We start from the raw sequence: 21,561 nt of genomic DNA, 5'->3' as shown, positions 1-21,561 counted from the left end.
GTTATTTCCGGTCTAGGTCTGACCTCATCTACCGTTTATCCGCGGTTCTTGCAGTTTACACAGTTACAGTAAACTGCAGTTCAGGTGTGCGTCACCCGTAGGGCTGAACCCGGCATTCGACTTACTCTTTCACGTGGCTGCTACGCTTTACAAAGTTAATTATAACTCTTGTTGGTAGTATACAGGCCAGACGTTGGTCAAGGCTCAGATATCGCCGCAGATCGTCCTTCCCTGGTTAGACGGTTGGTTCATGCCGGACTTTTATGAACTACTGGACCAACAACAGGCTACCACTCGGGATTTAAGCCTCATCGACTTGCATAGGTACATAGGAGCACTGCTCTGTTGGTGTTACTAGGGACGACTTGACTATTCGAGGGATTATGACCTGGCTAAGTAAGTTTCTGCGTTATGTCGAATGTTTGTGATTCTTTTTTTTCCTATAACACCCTCCGGCATAAGAACCGCGATCAGACGAGATGTCTTGGCTGCAAAGGCGGCTCCCTCCTAATCCACGATCCACCTACCTCGCTACATGCATTAGGTATCGACCACTCCATCACAAAAGATTCGAGCAATGACCTATGGTTATGATGCTATCCCTTTTCATCTAATCTATAACCCTCCATTCACAATATCCCCTGCCCCCCCTTCCCCCCTCCCCCCGTTGTGGGTTTCTAACTCTAAAAGCTTGTATAAGGTAATCGTCATTCACATACATACATACATACATACATACATACATACCTACATAATTCGTATTGGAATGTACCTATATAGTACCATGCGTTTGTCCATAGTATTGTGGTGTAATGGCAGAAAGCTCTTTTAAAGCTTTGAAAGCTTGGGGCCTGGCGATTAGTTACCTTAGTCAGGCAGTTATGTTACCTCCTACCTTCTGTCGACACATCACTCACATCACTTGCCTCACTCACTTACACGAGTAGGTGATGAAGGAAGCAGCGAGGAAAGAGCTAGCTACTCTCATGATTTCATGGAGTAAGAGCGATACTGGAGCCAGCACTAAACTGCTTAAAAATGGCTTGGTCCTTCTACTTGGGTAGATACATATTAGTTGGATGTTGTTTCGTAGTAGACTCATCATCTGACATCCCTCGTCATGTAACTTCCAAGTTTCTCTCTCTCGCCTTTTGCTATCCACACTGGCCTTCAGATTCGAAAACTGCCTCAGTTACAACTACACGCACAGTCCCTATTGCTCGGATACTCGAATTGTAGCAATCAATGCAACCTTCGCAATTCTGTTGAACTTGCTACTAATGCTTCTACATACTGCTCATCTCTTCTCCCATAACCTATTTAAATACCCTGGAAGAAGACTTGGAACTGACCATCTACTATCTAGGACCTACTCATCCTTTCACCGCCTCTTCGCTGTTGATCTGCACTGAACTCTCCTCAGCCCATTCAGCTATTTTCGGACCTTTACGCACTTTGGGCTCGAACCATTCGATCAGGTAGCGGCCGAGAGAATGATGGGACTGGAGCTGCAGGGTATGCAGGTTACGCTGCATTATGTCTATCCCCTTGTAGTGTTCCTATACTTCGCCATCACCTCAGCCATTGCGATCTGCACGTTGCAGACCTCGGACTCGAAGAAGTCAACCCATGTTCGACGCAAGGTTATATATTGCCTTCTCCTTTGCTTTCTATGCACCTTTGTGGCTCAATTTATCCTCAAGATAATTGAGATTGTTATGTGGGGTCGATGGCCACCCCAGGACACAGTTATCGGCTTGCTATCTTGCATCCTGATCTTTGGAATCGAGCAGAATAGTCTCGGCGACGGTTCCGATACCGTTTGGTATCCCTTCTACGGATCGTGGCTTATCGCTTTTGTATTGGAGCCTTTCAACGCTGCGTTCCTATTCATCGCAGCCTCTGAGCCGATAGTGACGACCCCAACTGGTGACAACTCAGCAGCCTTCCTCCGACTGGACGCCTCCATCGTCATTGCTCGCTGCATTCTTGCCTTAGGCGCTCTTTTGGCTTATTTCGTTTGGCGAGAAGACGGAATCGACGATGACGATGACGAGGAACGAGCCCCTCTGCTCCCAAAGCCAGGTCAGCGAGCGAATGGTGTCGACACATCGGCAGATAGCGGCTATGGGACAAACTCGGAGGGTACAAATACGGATGCAACTAATACGGAGACGGCCAACTCGCCTAGAGACGTCGAATCACCGTGGGAACGTCAGCAGCGTATTTCTCGAGAGAATATTGAGAAGCGGTTGAAGAACGAGGGTAGCTGGATTGCGTATGCCAAGGGATTTCTCATCTTCTTTCCGTACATTTGGCCTGTCAAGAATCGTCGCCTGCAAATCTACGCTGCTCTCGTGGGCCTGTGCTTGTTGGCTGGAAATGTGCTCAATTTCCTAATTCCTCGGCAGTATGGCGCCGTTATGGATTCCCTGAGCGGTGTTTCTGATAGTAATCCTTGGGTTCAAGTCGCGATTTTTGCTGGGCTTCGACTTCTAGCTTCGGAGGCTGGAATTAACTTCTTGAGGCAGATGCTATGGCTACCTATCGAGCACTACTCTGGGGAAGCCCTCACAACCGCTGCGTATTCTCACATTATGAATCTTTCTTCCGAGTTCCATGATTCTAAGAGTTCATCGGATCTTATCGTAGCTATTTCGAATGGGACCTCTATTTCGAATATGTTGGACTCGATATGTTTCCAGGCATTGCCAATGCTAATTGACTTGGTCATTGCGTTCACATACCTGTCGACAAAATTCGGGCCGTACGAAGGATTCATCACTATTGCAACTGGCACGGCGTTCATCCAAGCTGCTACTCATATCATCTCAAGCTTTAAGGAGAAAAGAAAGATGATGGTTAGAACGTAAGTGACCCAACTTCTATGTTTCAGTAGCTCAGCTAAGACTTCCAATCCCGATCTTGGTTGGATTTCTTTTGCTTTTTTTTTTTTTTTTTTTATTAGAAAACTTGATCTTGATGGACTGGGTTCTGATTATTATTTTTCTAGGTATTTTGAGGAACATTATATCCGCCAGGCTGGTATTCAAGGCTGGCAGACCGTCAGTGCCTTCAACCAGATCCCATACGAAGAGAGACGATACGGCGTGGCAGTCAACTCTCGCGTCTCATCTACGAAATCCCTGTATTATAGCTACTTTGTTGGGCATGCCTTTCAGTATTTAATCCTTCTCGCAGGATTGCTCGCTGGAGCGTTCTTGGCTGTATACCAAATTACTAATGGTCAGGCTACTGCTGGTGACTTTGTCATGCTATTGACATACTGGGGTCAACTCACATCACCTCTACGCTTTTTCTCTCAGCTCGGAAAGAACATCAGCCAGGATCTGGTGCACGCCGAAAGGCTTCTTGACGTAATGACGACGAAGCCAACCGTCATTGAGAAGCCCGATGCTAAACCCCTGAAGCTCAAGGGTGGTAAAGTCGAGTTCCGGAATGTCAGTTTCAGCTACGACAAGAAGAAGGACATCTTGAAGAGCGTGAAAGTGTCTGTTCCATCTGGTACTACGGTGGCATTCGTTGGCGCAACGGGGGCTGGGAAGTCAACGATCTTGAAGCTCCTTGATCGCTTTTATGACGTGACAGGTGGCTCTATCCAAATCGATGGCCAGGATATTCGCGATGTGACGATCTCAAGGTATGGTCCATGTCTACGTTTTTCAAATCCTAAATGGATATCTTCTGGGATGGATTGTGTTTTATGACCTCCCATCTCTTGATTTTGCCTTTACTAACGTTGGCTCGTACGTAGTCTACGACAGTCTATTGGTATTGTCCCGCAATCACCAATTCTTTTCGACGACACCGTCGTCAATAATATTAGATATGCCCGGCTGTCAGCTACAGACGAAGATGTCTATAGCGCTTGTAAAGCAGCGGCAATTCATGACCATATAATGGGCTTCACGGAGGGGTACAAAACTCGCGTCGGCGAGCGTGGTGTGTGAGTTGCAATCTAACCGACAGACATTGGTTTTGTTGGCTAACAAATTTAGGAAACTATCCGGTGGTGAACTCCAGCGAATTGCGATCGCACGGGCCATCCTCAAGCAGCCCGAGATCGTGCTCCTCGACGAAGCGACTAGCTCTGTCGATACCGACACAGAACAGAAAATCCAGGACGGTCTCCGTACCCTATGTCAAGGTCGCACCACATTCATCGTAGCGTATGTTAATAACTAGCCGCTAGATACAGTGACGTTATACTGATTCTAATCTAGGCACCGTCTTTCAACCGTTATGAATGCCGATACCATCTTCGTCGTTGCGAATGGGGAGATAGCTGAACAAGGGAACCACGAAGAGTTGATTTCCAAGAAAGGCAAATACGCCGAGCTGTGGTCTAAACAAATTTTCCTCAAGCCCAAGGAATCAAAGGAGAATAAGCAGAATGGAGAGCTCCCTGGAGATAGTGCGGCAACTTCGGCTGTTATACAGACGGATGAGTCCGTGGACGAGCCAGCAAATGGTGTCAGCGCCTCAAATAGTACCCAGGCACCGCGGCCGGCATCAACGGCAGAGAACTCTCCTATTGCAGGAAAGGTGAACGGGCAGGTTGTGAATACTCCAAATGGGCATCAAAAAGAGGTAGATCCATCAAAAAATCATTCATGATTTTTTGATTGATACTAACCTCTGACAGGGTTCAAGGCTGAATCCTGGTGCGCCGGAGTTTACACCCCGTTCTACAGCCGAACCAAATTTAAATAATACATCTCCTATGCGAAACAGCTGGGCCGAAGACGTCGAAGAGGAAGCCAGTTCCTATCATAATACACCACCGGCCGGTTCCGAGTCCGCTTCTATATCTACTGCAATAAGAGCTTACGATTCGATTCCCCCGAGTAAAAACGATGATGCCGTTTCACCTGTCATACCTCCCGAGTCTGCCGCGCAATCAACAGTGTTCGACGCCCCCGACTCCAAGCCTCGTCGAAACACCCTTCAATCTGTGTCTTGTCCCGAGCCACCGCCACTTTGTTTTTCGGATAGCCCGACTCGTTCTGTCAGCCAACCTGTGCCCACACCTACAAAACCTTCTCGAAGGGAGAGCAAGCTCCCACGGGAACAACACGAACACTCACCATCTCCTGAAGCCAAAAAGCCCCTACCAGGTCCCAGTAGGGGTAGAGGCGGTTACCGCGGTCGAGCCCGCGGCCGCTACCGCGCCGGAAGGGGTCGAAGACGAGGTCCACCCAGCCCAAGGTCCGGTCACAAGGACGGTGCGGGACCCTCTCAAAAGCGCGGAATCTCTATATCTCGCGCAAAGTAAATCGGCATTGCAAACGGTGCTTTTCGATGACGCATTATCTCTATTTTAGTCTCCCTTTGCCTACGAATATGTATCTCATTTTCTCGTGCGCATTTTTTTCGATTCCGATTGTATGTATTATGCATTTTTACAGAAAACGCTTTTCGCGTCGGGGACAAGGATGCAGAATGTTAATCACGGATGGTTTATATTGCGTGTTATTCGGTTCTGATTTATAGAATACCTATCGGTGGATCGCAGGAATACGGATGACGGAGGGCGAAAAGGGTGAGAAACAAAAAAACGGGCACGATATTTTTCTCCTTTCTTGATTTCTCGGTCGGTAGCATTCGAGGACTAAACAAAAAACAGAAAAGCTATGTGTTTCGGGACTGGGAATGTTGTTGTTTAGAGGAGAAAACGAAGGGATATTATAGCATGGTATGGAGTCGAGGTGTACGGTGGAAGAACTTAGACGAGCACTGATTTATTTACTACCCCCCCTTTTCAACTACTTCTCTCGTCGGAGATTATTAACTTGTCTCATTATCAACACACACGGTTCGCAATGTACCATTAGGGCCTCAGTTAGCAGATGCGATGGATTATAAATAATAAACCCTTATATTGTCCTTTTTCGCCTTCTATTATTACCGTGAGTGCTCATCTGTTATAAGCAAAGTCTACTCGTGGTCTACGTAGCTCAAACCCAGCCATTCATCACCCTCATCCGTTCATTGACCAAAAGGCCAAAAGGGGAAAACAGAACAAATGTAAGAACCGTTACTGGTTATGATCTCGTATCCCCCCCCCCCGCCCAACCAACTTTGTTCCGATTTTTTCTCCCTTGCAGCGCTACGCTACGCTCTTCGCACGGTCTCGCCCGGAAACCCCTATACAACTCCGCTCAAGATGAATGAGACAGGATATATCTCGGAACGAAGTCGATCATCGGCCTGCGCCGCGCCCGGCTCCGGGGTTGCTCCCGTCATCAGCGCCGCCGCCGCCGCCGCCCATCATATTCCTCGCCATGTCGGCGATGTTAGGGTCATTCATCAGAGAGCCTAGGTCAGGCATGCCACCGCCGCTGGAGAAACGGTCGGCCATCTCACGCAGGCGCGGGTTGCTCATTAGGTTCTGCATCATGTCCGGGTTCGACATCAGGTTCTGCGCCATGCTCGCGAACATGGGGTTGCTCATGATGCTGCCGAGATCCGGGAGACCACCTCCGCCGCCACCGCTAGCTCCATCGCGGTTTGCACCTCCAGCGCCGCCGCCGCCGCCGAAGAGACTCGCTAGGCTGCCTAGGTCGGGGCCGCCTCCGCCGCCGCCGCCGCCACGTGCCGTCGGAGCTACGTCTGCGGTTTCGGCTTCTAGCTCGTCGACGCGTCGCTTCGCCGTCTCGAAACCTTTCTTCATGGCCTCGCTGCCGCCGTTGCCTTCGTGCTCGATTCCTTGCCGGTACGCTTCCATGGAGCCCTTGGCGTCGCCGAGAGCGAACCGGGCGAGGCCCAGCCGCGACCAGGCTTTCGTGTACTTGGGGTCGATGCTGACGGCGGTTTCGGCGTCGGCGCGGGCGCTGGCGTGGTCGCGCGCGGCGCTGTAGGCGGCGGCGCGGTTGGAGAGGTAAATGGCGTTGCGGGGGTTGAGGGCTAGGGCCTGGGTGTATAGGTCGATGGCGGCGGGGTAGTCCTTGGACGCCATGGCGCGGTTGCCGCGGGCCTTGAGGTCCTCGGCGCGAGCCTTCTCGTCATCGGTGGGTTCCTTTGCCTTGTCGGAGGTGTCGGCGGTATTCGGGGTGGGTTTGGCAGTGGTGGTGGTGGTGGACTTGAGCTTCTCGTAGACGCCGTAGATCTGTAGAAGATTCTGGGTGCCGGTGGCGGCGGAGACGGCGGCGGGGTCGGCGGGGTCGACTTTGAAGGATTCGCCGATGCAGTTGATGGCGACGTCGATGCTGTCTTTGTCCTCGGCTGAGAGGGTGCCGTCGGTTAGGGAGGCGGATAGGAAGTCGCAGATGGCGAGGGCCAGGCGCTGTTTTGTCGTCGTCGCCTGTTGGGGTGCGCGGGCAGGGTTAGTATTATGATATATGCATTACAAGTATGTATACGGCTTGCTAAGGGGTATGCTGGGAAAAGATAGGATAGGGTAGGATAGAATAGAAAAAGGGGAGAGTATGATATTAGATCAGATCAGATCAGTTCGTACCATGGTTGGTTTGTTAAAGAATTCAACTGAGGGGTCAGCCAGTCGGTTGAGTCCCAAGCGAATGAGAAGGTTTTACTGGTATGTACGTAGTTATGGCCAAGCGAAAGGAAGGAGATGAATAAAATTAACTCTCCAGTAATTCGTACCGCAGGTGAAGAGTTAGCTGGTAGTAGTAGTATATAGGTGAGTTAAGTCGGTGGGATGGAATGTTGATTAGATGCGACTTGGTTCTGTTCTCGAAATTTCGGCCTGAGATGAGAGCTGCGTGCGAAATGCGAAGGTGGGAGAGGCGGGACAAGAAGACGCCTAAGACCAAAGACGGAAAGTGGGGGACGGGTTGGGGCTGAATTGGCGCTGGGCGGTGTGTGTATGTATGTAGAGCTAAGAGGCTTAGCTGCACAGATTAAGACGGCAGAATTTGGCGGAGTACCTAACCTGGAGAATCTTTATCGATAACAGGTAGCCATAAATATATAAGATAAGCAGTCTTTGTTCATCTGTGTACTGGGCAATTGACAATCTTAGAATTCTGGCAATTATACCTATAATGACTACCTCCTTTTCTTCTTCCCAAAACCCTTACTTTTAGTTATACTTAATATAACTACAGAATAGGTAACTAGCATAATGTTACCTTTTGTTTCCACACTGCGGCAATAACCATTTAATTGTTAAGAACCATAGGTATCAACACTTTACGACTTTAATAAGCCACTTCTATCTCATGGTACCCCAATGAGAAAATTGCCTTAGGTAAATAGGTACCTAATTATTGACTCTCTAAACGTACGCAAAATTACCTATATTAAGTACTCAACTTACCTAGGTGCCTTGGGTATCTATTAAAGTCTTTGATGACTCTAACTCCTTGATGATAATGATGATAAGAACGTTAACGTCTATTGGTGGCTATAAGCTAGGTAGCTACAGCAAGCGCATCTATGGCGCTCTAAACGTCTAAAGTACCTCCTTTAAAAAAAAAAACAAAGCTAAAGTTTCGCTTAACATAAAAAATCCTCTACTTCCTATCCTTAGCCCCAACCTGCTTATAACATTACTCTACTTAATTAGCGCCAACACCAAATAGCCAACTTTTTATCAAAGAAAAAGCCGTTAAACACGCCTTCTTATCCCCTTAACTGGCATAAAACTATACCTTTATTATTTTTAATATAATATTACGAGATAATTTAATTTTAAAATTATCGATTAATGAAATTAAGTTATTTAATCTTATATTTAATTTAATTTATATTAATTATATTAATATTTTTTTAAGTTATAAATAATTATATTATAAGTTTAATATTAATATTTAATTTATTTTAATTTATAAATAAAGTTATTTAAGGTTTTTTTATTTAAATTAATTAGTTTTTAACGAGGTTGTTTTTAAATAATGTTGTTTTTATAAGTTTAATATGTTAATAAAATTGTTTTTTTATTTTTTTAATGATATTATTATAAGATTTTTATGTTATTTTTTTAACGTTGTTTTTAAGTTTTTTTAACGAACTTTAATATTAAATCTATACCCTTTAACTTTATTTTTAATAATATATATTTATTTAATTTTTTAATAATTAAATAAGTTTTTAAGTAAAGTTATTAAATAACTTAACTATTTAAGGTTTAAAATGCGTATGTATTTATATTAAAGTTAATATAAGTTTTTAATTATTTAATTATAAGGTTTATTTTATTATTTTATATAATAATTAAGTTAAGTTAAATAGCGATATTATCGATATTAAAGTGTTATAAAGTTATTTAATTATTAAACTGGTGTGGTGCCACATTGCTAAGAGCAAAGGTATTATTATGTAATCTTAGGTTATAGGCCATATAAAGGTTTAATATTCGTTGTATTCTTCTGATCAAATAGCCACGATTATTACCATTTAGTTATGCATTTAATATAAATATATTTGTTATTTTCTTATATTTATAGTTTATGGCTTTATTTTACGTATTTATTATATATATTTTATTTGATTAATAAATCCTTATAGTTTTTCCAGAGTATAGTGCTATTATCAGCTGTTTAGGGCCTTTTACGAGGATTTAGACGTTGAAGTAATATGCCATACTTTGCAGGAGATATTAATTCCTGTTCATTATCGAGGGATATTAAAAGCGACGATAATATGTTAAAAGCGGGTTAAAAACGAGGTTATTAACATATAACGATTTAAAACTATTTTAAAAAAGTGATGTTTTTATTAAAAAGGATAAGATTTTAAGGAATTAGTTTTGTATTTTTTTGTATTGTTGATTATGAGGAGCTTCCAATCAATTAGAGGCCTTGGGTCTAAATAAAAGTGGATTTATTATGCGTATGTTGTAGGCTGACTTTATACAATACCGATTACAGGGGGGGTTGTAGTCTTATGCCAGTTAAGGGGATAACGGAAATAAAATTACCCTTAACGCCTAGCAGTGCCCAAAAAAAACCTAAATTAACCCGTTTTTGGTTTAACCACAATAAGATTCGAACCCACTTATATTACGGCCCGTGGGCACGAACCAACACACATCCAGGCGTTAAACCACTACGCCATCTAACTCCTTAACTTTCCAGGCAAGTCTTGCCCGAGTGAGGAAATATACCGAAATAGGCCTTACGAAGGATCATTTAGGCCGTCTCTTCAAGCGCACATGTAAAATCCCATTGCTTCACTTAGCATTCGTATTATTTTGGTGTCGCGAAAACCACCTCAGGCACATTAATAGCGAAGAAATTTACTAAATCAGCCTAGAAGACCAGCAAGTAAGCCGAGTGGTAAACAGAAAACTGAAAGGTTGTGCTAGCAAATAAAACCAGCCAAACCCGGACTCTAACCCGGCTTCGTTCCAATTTGAGGCTGTGTTCACCATGTTGTTGGTCATAATTAAAACACGTTCAAAGTCTTCATCGGACTTGAAACCTAACTGCATAAATCCAATGTGACCGTGACATGTATATATCTGCCCAGCCCCCAAACAATAGCTAAGGCGTGGTAGGAAAGTCGTGTGATAACCAATGCCTGGGCAGTAGTGTGATACCAAATAATATATGAAGAAGTAGAAGATCCTCTCGTGTCTAGGTCCGTTGCTCCTAATTCAGCCAGGTCAACACAATGCGACCGTAGCCTCGGGAATATCTCTGCTACCAATAATATGTCATGCTAAAATTATTACTATGGTCACATCCATGTGGCATGCCTAACTTGGCAAAGCCTAATTAGGTAGGTCTTGTCGTGGTAGACCTTGAGGTGTCTGTGTAAGCGCGCGCTTCAAGTACCGACGAAACCACGGGCACGACCCCGAGAATGGGGCATAAGCTCCCCGGGCCGAAGACAAGTTGTCTGGCAATACATCCGACCGATAGCCTGTATAGAAATACATTGTGCCCCTTGCATGTTTAGAATTAGGCCCTTGACTATATTGTGCTATGCTCCCTCCATTCTACCTACTACAACTTTCTTTAAATTACTTTCTGTTTAACTATCTATTATACATTAGAGTTTATACTGCCAGAGACAATGCAGATATAATAAAAATGATCATTTAGTCATACGAAATACATATCCAGCCTTCTTAAACATGGCAAGTTCTAGTGTCTCTGGGAAAGAAGCAGCGCGCCGGCTCGTGCAAAGCATTTCCAAGCAGCATGGCTACCTCGGCCAGGATGTTTATGCAACTATGCCCGCAGATACTCGCCGTCAAGTTCAAGAAGCACTCCTCATGGCACACACGCTGGTAGGAACAAGTGTCATTACGTACGAACTCCTTATTACCGGAAATAGGAAGAGATACTGACATAACGCTACATTAGGCTGGCAAAGAATCTCTATACTAAGGATGTTAGATGGATCTTCGAGCTCTTACAAAACGCCGAGGATAACTGCTTCTCCCGAGCAGAGTCTTCAGGAATCGTGCCATACGTGTCTTTTGATGTGTATAAGGATCGAGTTGTTGTCAAATGCAACGAAGATGGCTTTACCGAAGCAAATCTTAGAGCGATATGTAAGATTGGAGCGAGTTCAAAGACAGGGGCTCAAGGATACATTGGCGAGAAAGGCATTGGCTTCAAGTCAGTCTTCAAGGCAGCATGGAAAGTTCACATTCAGTCTGGAGACTATTCGTTCACATTTACCCACCAAAAGGGCGATTCCGGTATAGGAATGATATCTCCGGAATGGTGCGAACCGACGGAAGAAATACCGATGCCCTTGACTAAAATCACATTGTTTTTGCACCCCACCGATGTCTCAGGCACCGAAGATGCGCGGCGACAAAACATCCTTAATCAGTTGAACGAACTTCAACCTACGATGCTCCTTTTCCTAAAGAAGCTAAAGCAAATCAAGGTGCACATCTACGACGATGCTGGGACCGAAATATCATCCTCTTTGCTTAAAATAAATCATACCAACCAAGTCAGCAATCGCATACTCGAGAAATTCCATACCCAGGACAAAAAGACGACCCATACAACACAAAGATACCATATCGTGGAGCATATTGCACGTAATCTTCCTCATAGTGAGAACAGAACGTATTCTCTCCAGGAAGAAGCATCGAGGGCAGAAAGTACTGCTCCAATTATCCTCGCGTTTCCTCTTTCACATGATGATGAACCATTCATCGAACAACAGGAACTCTTCGCATTTCTTCCAGTCCGCCGAGTGGGATTCAACGTAAGAGACACCAATATGTACCAAATAAATCAAATACTAATGAGTTGGCTAGTTCCTAATCCACAGCGATTTCGTAACCCAAGCGAACCGAGAGGATATCGTGACCACCTCATCCCGAAATATTCAGCTGTTAGATTCACTGGCAAAGGCTTTCGTGGTTGCAATGAGATCGCTTTGCCTTCATCCGACCTTGAAGTATCAGTGGATGCGTTACCTTCCAAGGTTATCAAACTATCCATGGGACCCATTCTGGTTAAGGCTCGTTAATAAGATCAAAGAAAGCATTTGCTGTGAAGAGATTTTGATTTTGCGGGATTCAACGATCCAAAGACAGATACCGCAAGCAAGACGACTCAGCTTGGACACACTTGATCAACACGGAGATCCCCTATTTATCGACCTCCCCGGCGATAAAGCCTGTTATATTTCATCTAATTACAAGATGAGCGACCTCGATATTCTTCAGGACTATGGACTCAAAACAATATATCAGGATGAGGTGCTTCAGAGAGTATCGAGAGATTTGTATAGCAATACATCCAGGATGCAGTCCACAGGGACCGATTCTGATTGGCACGCTCGTGCAGCCCGACTTTTAAGTCTACCCTTTAAAAACGGATGGCAGACGACGATGAAAACAACTAAGTCGTTACATCTGATCCCCCTAGTCGATAACGCATGGGTTAATTCAACTGAACCTGATGTGCATTTTGCAACTACGATGAACGGACTCGCGATCCCGGCTGGTCTCGAGTTTCGCCTCATAGACCCCGCTGCTACAGCAATATCTGAAAGGAAACAATTGTTCGCTCATCTCGATGCAAAATATGCTTCAGTACACCATATCCGTGTCAAAGTCTTTGAAGAATATTGGAGATGGGGGGCTATGAGGATAAACTACGAAACTTCACTCTCTCATCTCAAATTCCTCTATCTAACACACGGCCAAGATTCCACTTCCAATAGATATGAGGATTATAAGGATTTGTTGCTACGCGATGATCGCGGATCTTTGTATCCATTGATTTCACACGTGTCTTACTCGGACAAGGGATTCTGGGAACTAATCTCCAAGGCCGACAAATCTCCAGAGTGGTTTAATGTTCATTTTATAAACAGAAAGTATTTTGAAGACGACCCAGGAAAATCAACTCAACATGATCTGACGTGGAGAGAATGGCTCGAAACATGCCTCAAGGTTCGTAATTACTCGAGGCTATTCGATGCTTCCGGGAACTCGCTTTCAGACGAATGTACATTCGTCGACAAGCACCTTCCTTCGGAGCTTCTGAATCTCTTGAGACAAAGTTGGGATTTGGAAAAGTCCCGTGTGACACCCGAACTGATAGAGAAGCTGGATGATGGACTGAGGGTACCATGCCAAGGTGGTCGGCGTTCAAGCCTTTCGACATCATATTTCCCTTTGCCGGTATTATTAGAAAGGCGTGACGAGTTCATGCGAGAAGGAGAATTCTTCCCTTTCCTTGACATTAACGATGATTCAGACTCGGTGTCTCAATGGCACTTCTTGCACGATTTGGGGGTGAAGTTTAACACCAATCTAGAGTTCTACCTTGACATTCTTACTCATATACATTTGGGCAATCTGTTTAAGGACGGTCTTGTTGACCCTTTACGCATTTTGCGTCTATATTTACGCCTTCATGCAGAATGCTTGGACTCGCAAGGCAAAGAAATGCAAGAAACGAAACAGACTCAGATACGGTATGTATGCATTATTTCCTAGGCTAAAACCGGGTTCGTATCAGGTAGACTAACTAGTAAACTAGTGATACTTTTCAGAGTGAACGACTTGTGTTTATAATATCTGCTTGGGAGCAGCGTAAGTCAACTTGGGAATCTCCCAGTAAATGTCTACTCGATGGGCCCATGAACATGGAGACCGTCTTCCCAGTCCTCCCCATATATGCGCAATTCAAAGATTCTGTCCCGGGGTTCCCTAACTTCAGGACATTCCTCCAAGAAACCCTGAGACTCCCGAAGTGCTCATGGAATCATATTGTGGGAGAGCTAAAGCATATCAAAGAGTCGAACCCCCCAGGGATCCATGATAGAATTCGAGAATTATACTCGGAATTAAGTGCTATGAGACTATCTAGTACTCAGTTAGAAGAAATGAGGTAATGTGTGATGCCTAAAATATTCGTCAAACAGATGTCAAGTGTCCTAACCATATTATCTACCTTAGAAACGCGTTCAAAAACGATGCCTTGGTTTTTGCGGATGTCAGTCCCCAAAAGTGGCATATGCCATCGCAGTGTCTATGGTGTGTCTCATCGCCAATTCGAGGTAGGGTAAACTTGAGCAATATATATGACGGGGATTTGGAGGGCTTTTTTGTCGAAAAGCTAGCTGTACGTGTGTTAGACGCCGATATTATCTACAACGAATTGTTGGAACTGGATCCGGAAGAGGCCACGACGGGACGCGTTAAAAATCTCCTTTGGACTTTCAACTCACATATCGAGCTCGAAAACTTCAATACTTCTCCCGAGAAGTTACTAAAACGTCGAATCCTACCAGTTAGGGAGGTTGGTGGCAAGATAGCTCTGCATTCGGCGGAGACCAGCTTTGGCATTATCGATCGCAAGAAACTTGGCGATATTTTCTACGACAAGGTCAAAATTCTCGATTTCGCCGTAAACGATATTGTTAAACTCATGCCTCTCATAAAGTGGGCGGGCCTCGAGGATAGGTATCTATCACGATTAGTTCAGGAGACGTCTGTTGTGGATTCAGGCTTAAAAACACCAATATCAGACCCAATCCAAGATATCAGGAAAAAGGCATATGGGCTACTTCGGTAAGTCAAATCGACCCTACAAGATTATAGGAATTCCTGCTAATAAATTGGTTTCGTAGCATCGCAACTCATTTCAGGAGCCCTCGGATTGAAGGCAATGGCCAAGCGTTATACGACCTGCTCCGCAATTTACGCACATGGGAGACACCGGAAATATCAACAAAACTGGTACTCACCATAGGCGGACAGACTGTGAGCCATGATGTCGACCGTGGAATGATCCATATCAACGATAACGATGGGTTAGAAATATACGTTCCGCGCGACGAAGACTTACGAGATAAATCTTACCTCTCCACTCTTCCCAATCGCTTAACGAAGTGGATGATGACAGATCCCAGGACAAACTCCAAGAGAGATATTGATCCCAATGCAGAGTTCTTAATCCAGGGCATCTTGACGACGAAGGCTAGACAAGTTGATTATTATCTTATCGAAAGGGGCATTATTGAAGTAACCATACCAGAGCAAGACGACCAAGAAGATATCAGCACTAATCAACCTACACCGACCCTTACTTCTACACCCACGCTCGTCGAACCTTCTACCCCTCGAATACTACGCCCGCGTCCCTCCGAGCCGGCGACCCCCCTTTTCGACAGCGAATCCCCGTATGAGAATCCAGAGACACCAGCAACAGATTACACATACTATTCTACCCCTAGGACAAGTTCAAGTAAAGACCTCTATTCATCCGCACGAACGGCTCCTTCGCCAGATCCATTCACGACGACTATCGCGGAAAGACAGAGAAAGGCGACTCAAAAGTACTGTGCTCTTCTATCACAAGTGATACGTAAAGCTAGGAAAAGCCGAATCCTCTCGGAAGAAACGGATCTCTCGGTGCTCCTGGATGTTATTCCAGGCAATAATACCATCGATAGCACGATATTCGACGAACATGATCTATTTGATCCTCAATTGGGTATGTCGCGGTTCGAGCGCGACAAGAAAGTAGGAGCCGCAGGGGAACTCTTCGTAAGTGTTCTCATAGCCTTTGTTAAATCAAGAATTGTATTGACAATATTCTAGGTCTACGAGCTTCTCTCTTCGATGGACCCAGCTCTCAGAGGGTTTACCAGGGCTAATTGGAAAAGTACTATTCGGGAATTCGTCACAGTACACCCGGATTACGCAGATATGAGCAGCTGGTCCGGAATTGAAACGTCCGACCTCGAGTACAAAGACGATAGCAGTAAACTAACAGCAATTCTCATAAGTAAGGGTCTTCTCTCGAGTAGTTGGAGAGGCTCACGGCCCATGTATTATATTGAAGTGAAGACTACTCCAGGGGGTCGAGATGCCCCCTTTTTTATGTCGGATACTCAATACCACAAGGTAAATCTCCCCCTCCAATCCAACTATTGTATATGCTAAATTATGTACTCTTCTAGATGGAGAGGCTTTCCACGAAAGATTCGATATATGTTATCTTCCGAGTTTCCGAGCTGTACAGCGGCGGTATTACTCTTGACATCTACGTCGATCCGATCCAGCTTGATGAGGGGCGGTTGGTGTTCTCGGCTGATAGGTGGACGGTGAGGCCGGTGTTTGGATTTACACGGGAAACTCCCGAGTTCGACTGAATTTTTCCTAGGTTAATTACGAAAGTTTACAACTACAAAATCAAATTACCCTGACTAGTTAAAGATACCATGTTGTATATTGGTATCAGCTCGTCTTGGCGTTTCTATTCCAGCATGGCATCGCATGGCATCGCATTGATCTAACCTTTGCGGGACCCTATAAAAGATATTGGCCTAGGTTAATTTACTTGGCAAGGAACAATCCGTACAAAGATAAATACCCTTTTATGACATGTTTCTTCCCTAACCTACCTAGGCAAAGTGTCCGAGCATATCGTGCTAGCGGTGTACAATTTGAGGACTAGAGAGCTGAACTTAGGCAACTCCACATGAAAGGGATTCAGCTCAGGAGTATAAATCGGAGATAGTTACCAAGATAAGCTGTTTTCAAAGCTGGAAGCAGAAGTAACTCTCAAAACAACTAAACGAAAATACAATATTAACTGCTCTGAGTACCCGGAATCCTGCTACCTCTTTAACAACGGATTCCAGCGATATTATCCATTAATCAACCAAGATGTCTGACGTCTATACCGATAATATGACCCGCAACGATAGCGAGGTCCAAAGGTGCGCGCCAAATACAGATTTACCTAGAGTGGCTTCTAATCAGACACAGACTTGATACACAATTAGACTATATAAATGAGTATGAGCTCCCACACGATCTCAAGAAACTGCTGCTCACTCACATAGCAATATTGGATATCTACTCCATCCTGCCGTTGTCGCCAGCCTGCCGCCAAAACCACAAATTGCAGATATAGGGACCGGAACCGGCAAGTTCCTATTACTTCTCCGAGAACAAAATCCCGATGCCATCCTCGATGGTTACGACATATCCCCAAAGCTCTACCCTCAAGAGAGCACGCTCCCACCAAATATATCTCTTAGTGTACTAGATATGAAACAGCCTGCTCCAAAGGAACTTCACGGCAAATACGACGTGGTACATGCCCGTCTGCTGGTAGCAGCAATGCTACCGACCGACTGGGCCATCGTCGTACGAAACCTCACCGAGCTCCTAAAGCCCGGCGGGTTCCTCCAGTGGGAAGAGTGCGATTTCCTCGGAGTCAAGTACTTACGTGGCCTCGTAGACTCCAAAGTCGAAGCAATCCGTTTCATGGGCAACCTCTTCAGCGACGCGCTGCGGGAGCGATCCGAACACGGATGGTGCACGCTTCCTCGCGAGATGCGGGATGCAGGCCTAAACCCCGTCTTGACGGATGTGACTGCGTCTGATAGGCTTCCGGAGACGAGAAAGACGTTGACGACGAACGTCACGGGGCTGTTCTTCTCGTGGGCCCGTATGATGACTGAGCGGGGGGCACCTGGTGCGATGACGAACGATCGGCTGGACGAGATGGAGAAGAAGACAAGCGAGGATGTTGAGTCGGGTGGGTATGTGAGGTATGAGATATATGTGGCTTGTGGTCGGAAGCCTTGGGAATTAAGCGGCGCGCTTAGGGGGGTACACCTATTGGGTTTATAGGCATTAATAAAGCTCACATTTGGTTAGACCGAGATTTCAATAGATTATAAGATATTAAAATTTACTAGCATGGGGATCTCTTACATTATATTAGACTTAAAGGCGGGAATGTAAGCATTATACAAGTACAGCCCTCGCTCCAGGGGTAAATTCGATATGATTCTAATTTAGAATAGCTGTTATATTGACTGGAATCATAATCCTAGTCTATATATGCAGCATACCTGGAGAAACAGCATTTACCAACACGGAATGGAGAAAATTGATGCCTGTCCTTGATTAGCGTGAGTTTGCTGTACCATCTTTCTGGAATAAATTCGTATGGTATGTATTTCATAAGCGTATTCGTCGTTCTTCGACAGATAGGGATATTATTCTTCCATCACTGACACGATACTATGGGTTATAAGTGCCTCTAGACTACTGTTTAGTAAATTTGGCTTTCTGCGTGGCTCTTTCTTCCCATTCATATTTTACAGCGCCTCCAAAAAGATCTGAACCCGACTATAGAAGGTTAGTGGAATTTGTCAAACACCAGAGCTGGTTTCAACAAGGGGACACGGCGTCAAGATATACTATACTTGGGTGCGGCATGATTTAGTTAAGACGTAAATTTGGAGATATAAGGGTAATATCGTTAAAACAGTCGTCGCACAGGAGAAAATAGGTTGAATTATCGCCGTGTCAGAATCCGACAGGACTACAGCTCCAAATCCTCGACTTACTTCAAGAACATTCCAATTATATAGATTACAGACCTAGGTAAGCTTCTAAGATACCGCACCGCAGATCAGCTCTATGTCGCCAAGCTCCCAGACGAAACCTGTGCTCTGCGATTCCCAAGTCGCCCAGTTAAACGCGGCAATACCATTCGTCCTAGCTCCTCGGAACGAGCTCACGGGAGCCACGATCCTCTGGGGCTCGCCAGTAAAGTTCATGACATATCGCCATGTACTATTGTACGCCTCTATTGAACAGTTCTCCATCGTCTGCATCTCGAGCGTGATAGATGCATTCTGGGGTGCTTTCATGGTAAATGCGAGCGCTTCGTACCCGGATGCCTCTGCGTCAACACAGGGCACGGTCTCGTAGAAGTAGGACATTGGCCGGGGTGTAAATGAGATAGAATCACCAAGGACGGAAATTGATGTCATAGAACCATCATCTGTTAAGGATTAGCTAACTTCCTTATAAGTTTTGTAGCTACATCGTTTGGCGATCGTAAGTCTCTTACCGCTTGCCTTTAGTCCGAGGTTATTCCTCCTGTTGGAAAACCGCGAGAAGTCGTCAACTAGGAGGTTTGAGGAGCATATTACAGCTCCAGCTTTATAAAGTCGTAGTCCTATAACCAGGTTATGAAGAGCGCGCCGCGGGTGCATTTTGTTCGATGGCGCAAAAACGTAGTGAATATAGGGGCGTTAAGGGAGGAGCAAAAGTAGGTATCAAAGGACGAATATGTGTCAAGTACAGTCAAGAAACTGCCGGAAAATGCAGGCTCAACATTCTGCAATCAGCAATAATTAGGTATATTATGGTTCAAAGCGTCCCAACAATTACCTGGGACCGAGCTACTGTTTATAGGCCTCCAAGGGGCACATGCTCGAGAAGAAACTTCGGAAACTATCATTGCTTATTACGATCCGTCGAAGGGAGCTAACGCAGGGGAAACGAGAGGCTTTGGTCTCCTAAGAATACGAGCTTTGTATTAAGTACCGAAAGGTTTGAGATGCAACTATGCTTGAAAAACAAGACTTTCCGTATTGATCCTTGTGCAAGTGAACTATGTAGCTACCAATAAGCAAAACCAACTCCTGAATGCTATGCTGAATGCCATGCTCGATCATCAACTAATGCAAAGTAAGCCTCCATGATTCGCCGCTGCCGTTCCGTTCAGATTGCTTCGTAATTCTTCAGGGGTTTCGGATATTGGGGATGAATTCTTCATCGTCGGACTCGTGAAATCCGATCGCTCGCTCGTTCTGCTCACGGAAACGCCTCACGCGTTCCTCACGCTCTTCTCGTTCCTTACGTTCTCTATAGGCCTTAAGCTCCTTAAGTTCCTGGGCATCAAACTTCCGTTAGGTCACACGTAATCAAACAGTAAATGTTACCTAGGGGGGCTTCTTACCTTTTCGTTGAACTTGGGGTGAGAACCTTTAGGAGGACCTTGAGAAGGGCCTTGATGCTGGCCCTGGTACTGGCCTTGGACTGCAACCTGACCATGAGCGGGGCCCGATTGGAACTGAGGCGGCTGGTACTGCATCTGAGGAACGCGTACGTTGCGAGCGTGGCTCGTAGCTGTCTGGAAGACGTAATCTTGAGCTTGGCGGTTGAGAGCTTCAATGCCGGCTCGGTCTAGAGCATGCACATCATTCGCGTTGGTCTGGGGTGCTGCGCCGCCAGGGCCAGGGTGATGGGCTCCAGGAACACCAGTCGGGTCATGGCTGCCGTGGGTGAAGTAGTTGTTCGGATGGTAGTAACGGAGACAATCCACACAGGGGCATCCATAGTAGTGATGTCGAAGAGGTGTGGCGACTGCCTCCTCTTCGTTCGCGGGCTGCTGGGATGGGCCCGGGGCTGTCACGTATCATGGTCGTGTTAGATTATATTCCCAAAATAATCACGAAGATAATTCACCAGAGGATGTGTGGGGGATGTTGCAGGTATCTAGCATGGATCTTTAAAGAAAGGAGGACTTACCCGAGTAGAAGGCAGCATCATAGGGACCTGTGCGACCTCTGAAGTAGAAGATAGGAGAATCCACTCCGGGTCTCGGGGTGGGAATTCCGCGAAACGCAGGAGAGTCTCGAGGTCCAGGACGTCCGGGACGTCGGGGAGGTCGGGGAGTTCTGGGAGTTCCAGAAGGCTCTCCAGGAGGGTCTCGGGGCGGCTCCTCGCCCTGGGGATTGTGGGACATGATGAAGTGCGGACAAAATATCTAGATTGATGAGCTGCGAACTTGGGGAAGAAAAGATGTAATGAATGGACAAGTTAGTAGGAGACTGTCTACTTCTCAGGTAGAACCTCGCTTAAGTAGGAGATGCGAGGACCTGGTAGGTTGGAGAGAAGTTGGGTTGTTTCTCTCGAAAATATGCAGTCACACTGGTCTGGTTTTTATTTTCGATCGTGGCCTAAAGCTTTAGGGTCTCCCATGTGACCATCGCCGGCGGCAACAGGACTGTTGCCAAGTATTACGATTGTCAAGGACAGTTGACAATGTACTATTGACATGAATGATGAACGTCTTTGTACATTTCACGTACAGTGGGACGGCAACAGAGGATTGTCGTCTTGAGAACGAACAACACAAAGCTGTGAGAAGCTTCACACTGAGTCACTGCCTTATTCCTGAGTACTAGGTCTTCCGTTATACGTAGGTCCTTAATTAGGATTATCTGTCAGATCCCTAGACCACTAAGACACCTAGGACAAAGGGCTCCCAGATATATCGGTGGTTCATTCTCAGTTCGTTCTGTAATTCTTCATGTTCCAACAGA

At 45.6% G+C, this 21,561-nt stretch overlaps 6 protein-coding genes across 6 annotated transcripts; 3 read left to right on the top strand and 3 right to left on the bottom strand.

The window, feature by feature from the left end:
* Positions 1-1,493: 1,493 nt before the first annotated feature.
* On the top strand, positions 1,494-5,296 carry F4813DRAFT_382201 (uncharacterized protein; the record flags this gene model as incomplete). The annotated part of the gene is made up of 6 exons (XM_049245769.1): positions 1,494-2,869; positions 3,014-3,661; positions 3,776-3,967; positions 4,020-4,190; positions 4,245-4,611; positions 4,667-5,296. The coding sequence occupies 6 exons, from the start codon at positions 1,494-1,496 to the stop codon at positions 5,294-5,296; spliced, it is 3,384 nt and encodes a 1,127-aa protein (XP_049097234.1).
* Positions 5,297-5,880: 584 nt separating this feature from the next.
* F4813DRAFT_368276 (uncharacterized protein) lies at positions 5,881-7,817 on the bottom strand. Its single transcript, XM_049244287.1, has 2 exons — positions 7,481-7,817; positions 5,881-7,324 (listed from the first exon to the last, which is right to left on the bottom strand). The coding sequence occupies exons 1-2, from the start codon at positions 7,481-7,483 to the stop codon at positions 6,224-6,226; spliced, it is 1,104 nt and encodes a 367-aa protein (XP_049097233.1). The 5' UTR covers positions 7,484-7,817; the 3' UTR covers positions 5,881-6,223.
* A 3,016-nt stretch (positions 7,818-10,833) lies between these two features.
* F4813DRAFT_186285 (uncharacterized protein) lies at positions 10,834-17,261 on the top strand. The gene is made up of 9 exons (XM_049239369.1): positions 10,834-11,241; positions 11,298-12,162; positions 12,215-13,887; positions 13,953-14,303; positions 14,372-14,986; positions 15,046-15,964; positions 16,019-16,324; positions 16,381-17,142; positions 17,192-17,261. The coding sequence occupies exons 1-8, from the start codon at positions 11,066-11,068 to the stop codon at positions 16,570-16,572; spliced, it is 5,097 nt and encodes a 1,698-aa protein (XP_049097232.1). The 5' UTR covers positions 10,834-11,065; the 3' UTR covers positions 16,573-17,142; positions 17,192-17,261.
* On the top strand, positions 16,810-18,327 carry F4813DRAFT_186297 (S-adenosyl-L-methionine-dependent methyltransferase). Its single transcript, XM_049239370.1, has 3 exons — positions 16,810-17,142; positions 17,192-17,221; positions 17,269-18,327. Exons 1-3 carry the CDS (start codon positions 17,090-17,092, stop codon positions 18,062-18,064), a joined length of 879 nt encoding a protein of 292 aa, XP_049097231.1. The 5' UTR covers positions 16,810-17,089; the 3' UTR covers positions 18,065-18,327.
* Positions 18,328-18,834: 507 nt separating this feature from the next.
* Positions 18,835-19,443, bottom strand: F4813DRAFT_391977 (uncharacterized protein; the record flags this gene model as incomplete). The annotated part of the gene is made up of 2 exons (XM_049247231.1): positions 18,835-19,229; positions 19,299-19,443. The coding sequence occupies 2 exons, from the start codon at positions 19,441-19,443 to the stop codon at positions 18,835-18,837; spliced, it is 540 nt and encodes a 179-aa protein (XP_049097230.1).
* A 531-nt stretch (positions 19,444-19,974) lies between these two features.
* On the bottom strand, positions 19,975-20,981 carry F4813DRAFT_391976 (uncharacterized protein; the record flags this gene model as incomplete). The annotated part of the gene is made up of 3 exons (XM_049247230.1): positions 19,975-20,124; positions 20,193-20,641; positions 20,765-20,981. The coding sequence occupies 3 exons, from the start codon at positions 20,979-20,981 to the stop codon at positions 19,975-19,977; spliced, it is 816 nt and encodes a 271-aa protein (XP_049097229.1).
* Positions 20,982-21,561: the final 580 nt, after the last annotated feature.

This window comes from Daldinia decipiens (assembly GCF_022478715.1).
Source record: "Daldinia decipiens strain CBS 113046 unplaced genomic scaffold F4813scaffold_31, whole genome shotgun sequence".
NCBI lineage: Eukaryota > Fungi > Ascomycota > Sordariomycetes > Xylariales > Hypoxylaceae > Daldinia > Daldinia decipiens.
Note: the sequence above shows the minus strand (reverse complement) of the source record. Positions and strands in the feature narration are given on the sequence as shown.

What these genes read in the sequence shown, in the direction of transcription:
- F4813DRAFT_186297 (XM_049239370.1), top strand. Translation starts at nt 17,090, where the DNA reads ATGTCTGACGTCTATACCGATAATATGACCCGCAACGATAGCGAGGTC. An exon ending in AACGATAGCGAGGTCCAAAG is followed by an intron (nt 17,143 to 17,191) that starts GTGCGCGCCAAA and finishes AATCAGACACAG; the next exon opens with ACTTGATACACAATTAGACT. An exon ending in CAATTAGACTATATAAATGA is followed by an intron (nt 17,222 to 17,268) that starts GTATGAGCTCCC and finishes TCACTCACATAG; the next exon opens with CAATATTGGATATCTACTCC.
- F4813DRAFT_186285 (XM_049239369.1), top strand. Translation starts at nt 11,066, where the DNA reads ATGGCAAGTTCTAGTGTCTCTGGGAAAGAAGCAGCGCGCCGGCTCGTG. An exon ending in TCCGCCGAGTGGGATTCAAC is followed by an intron (nt 12,163 to 12,214) that starts GTAAGAGACACC and finishes TGAGTTGGCTAG; the next exon opens with TTCCTAATCCACAGCGATTT. An exon ending in AAGGCATATGGGCTACTTCG is followed by an intron (nt 14,987 to 15,045) that starts GTAAGTCAAATC and finishes TTGGTTTCGTAG; the next exon opens with CATCGCAACTCATTTCAGGA.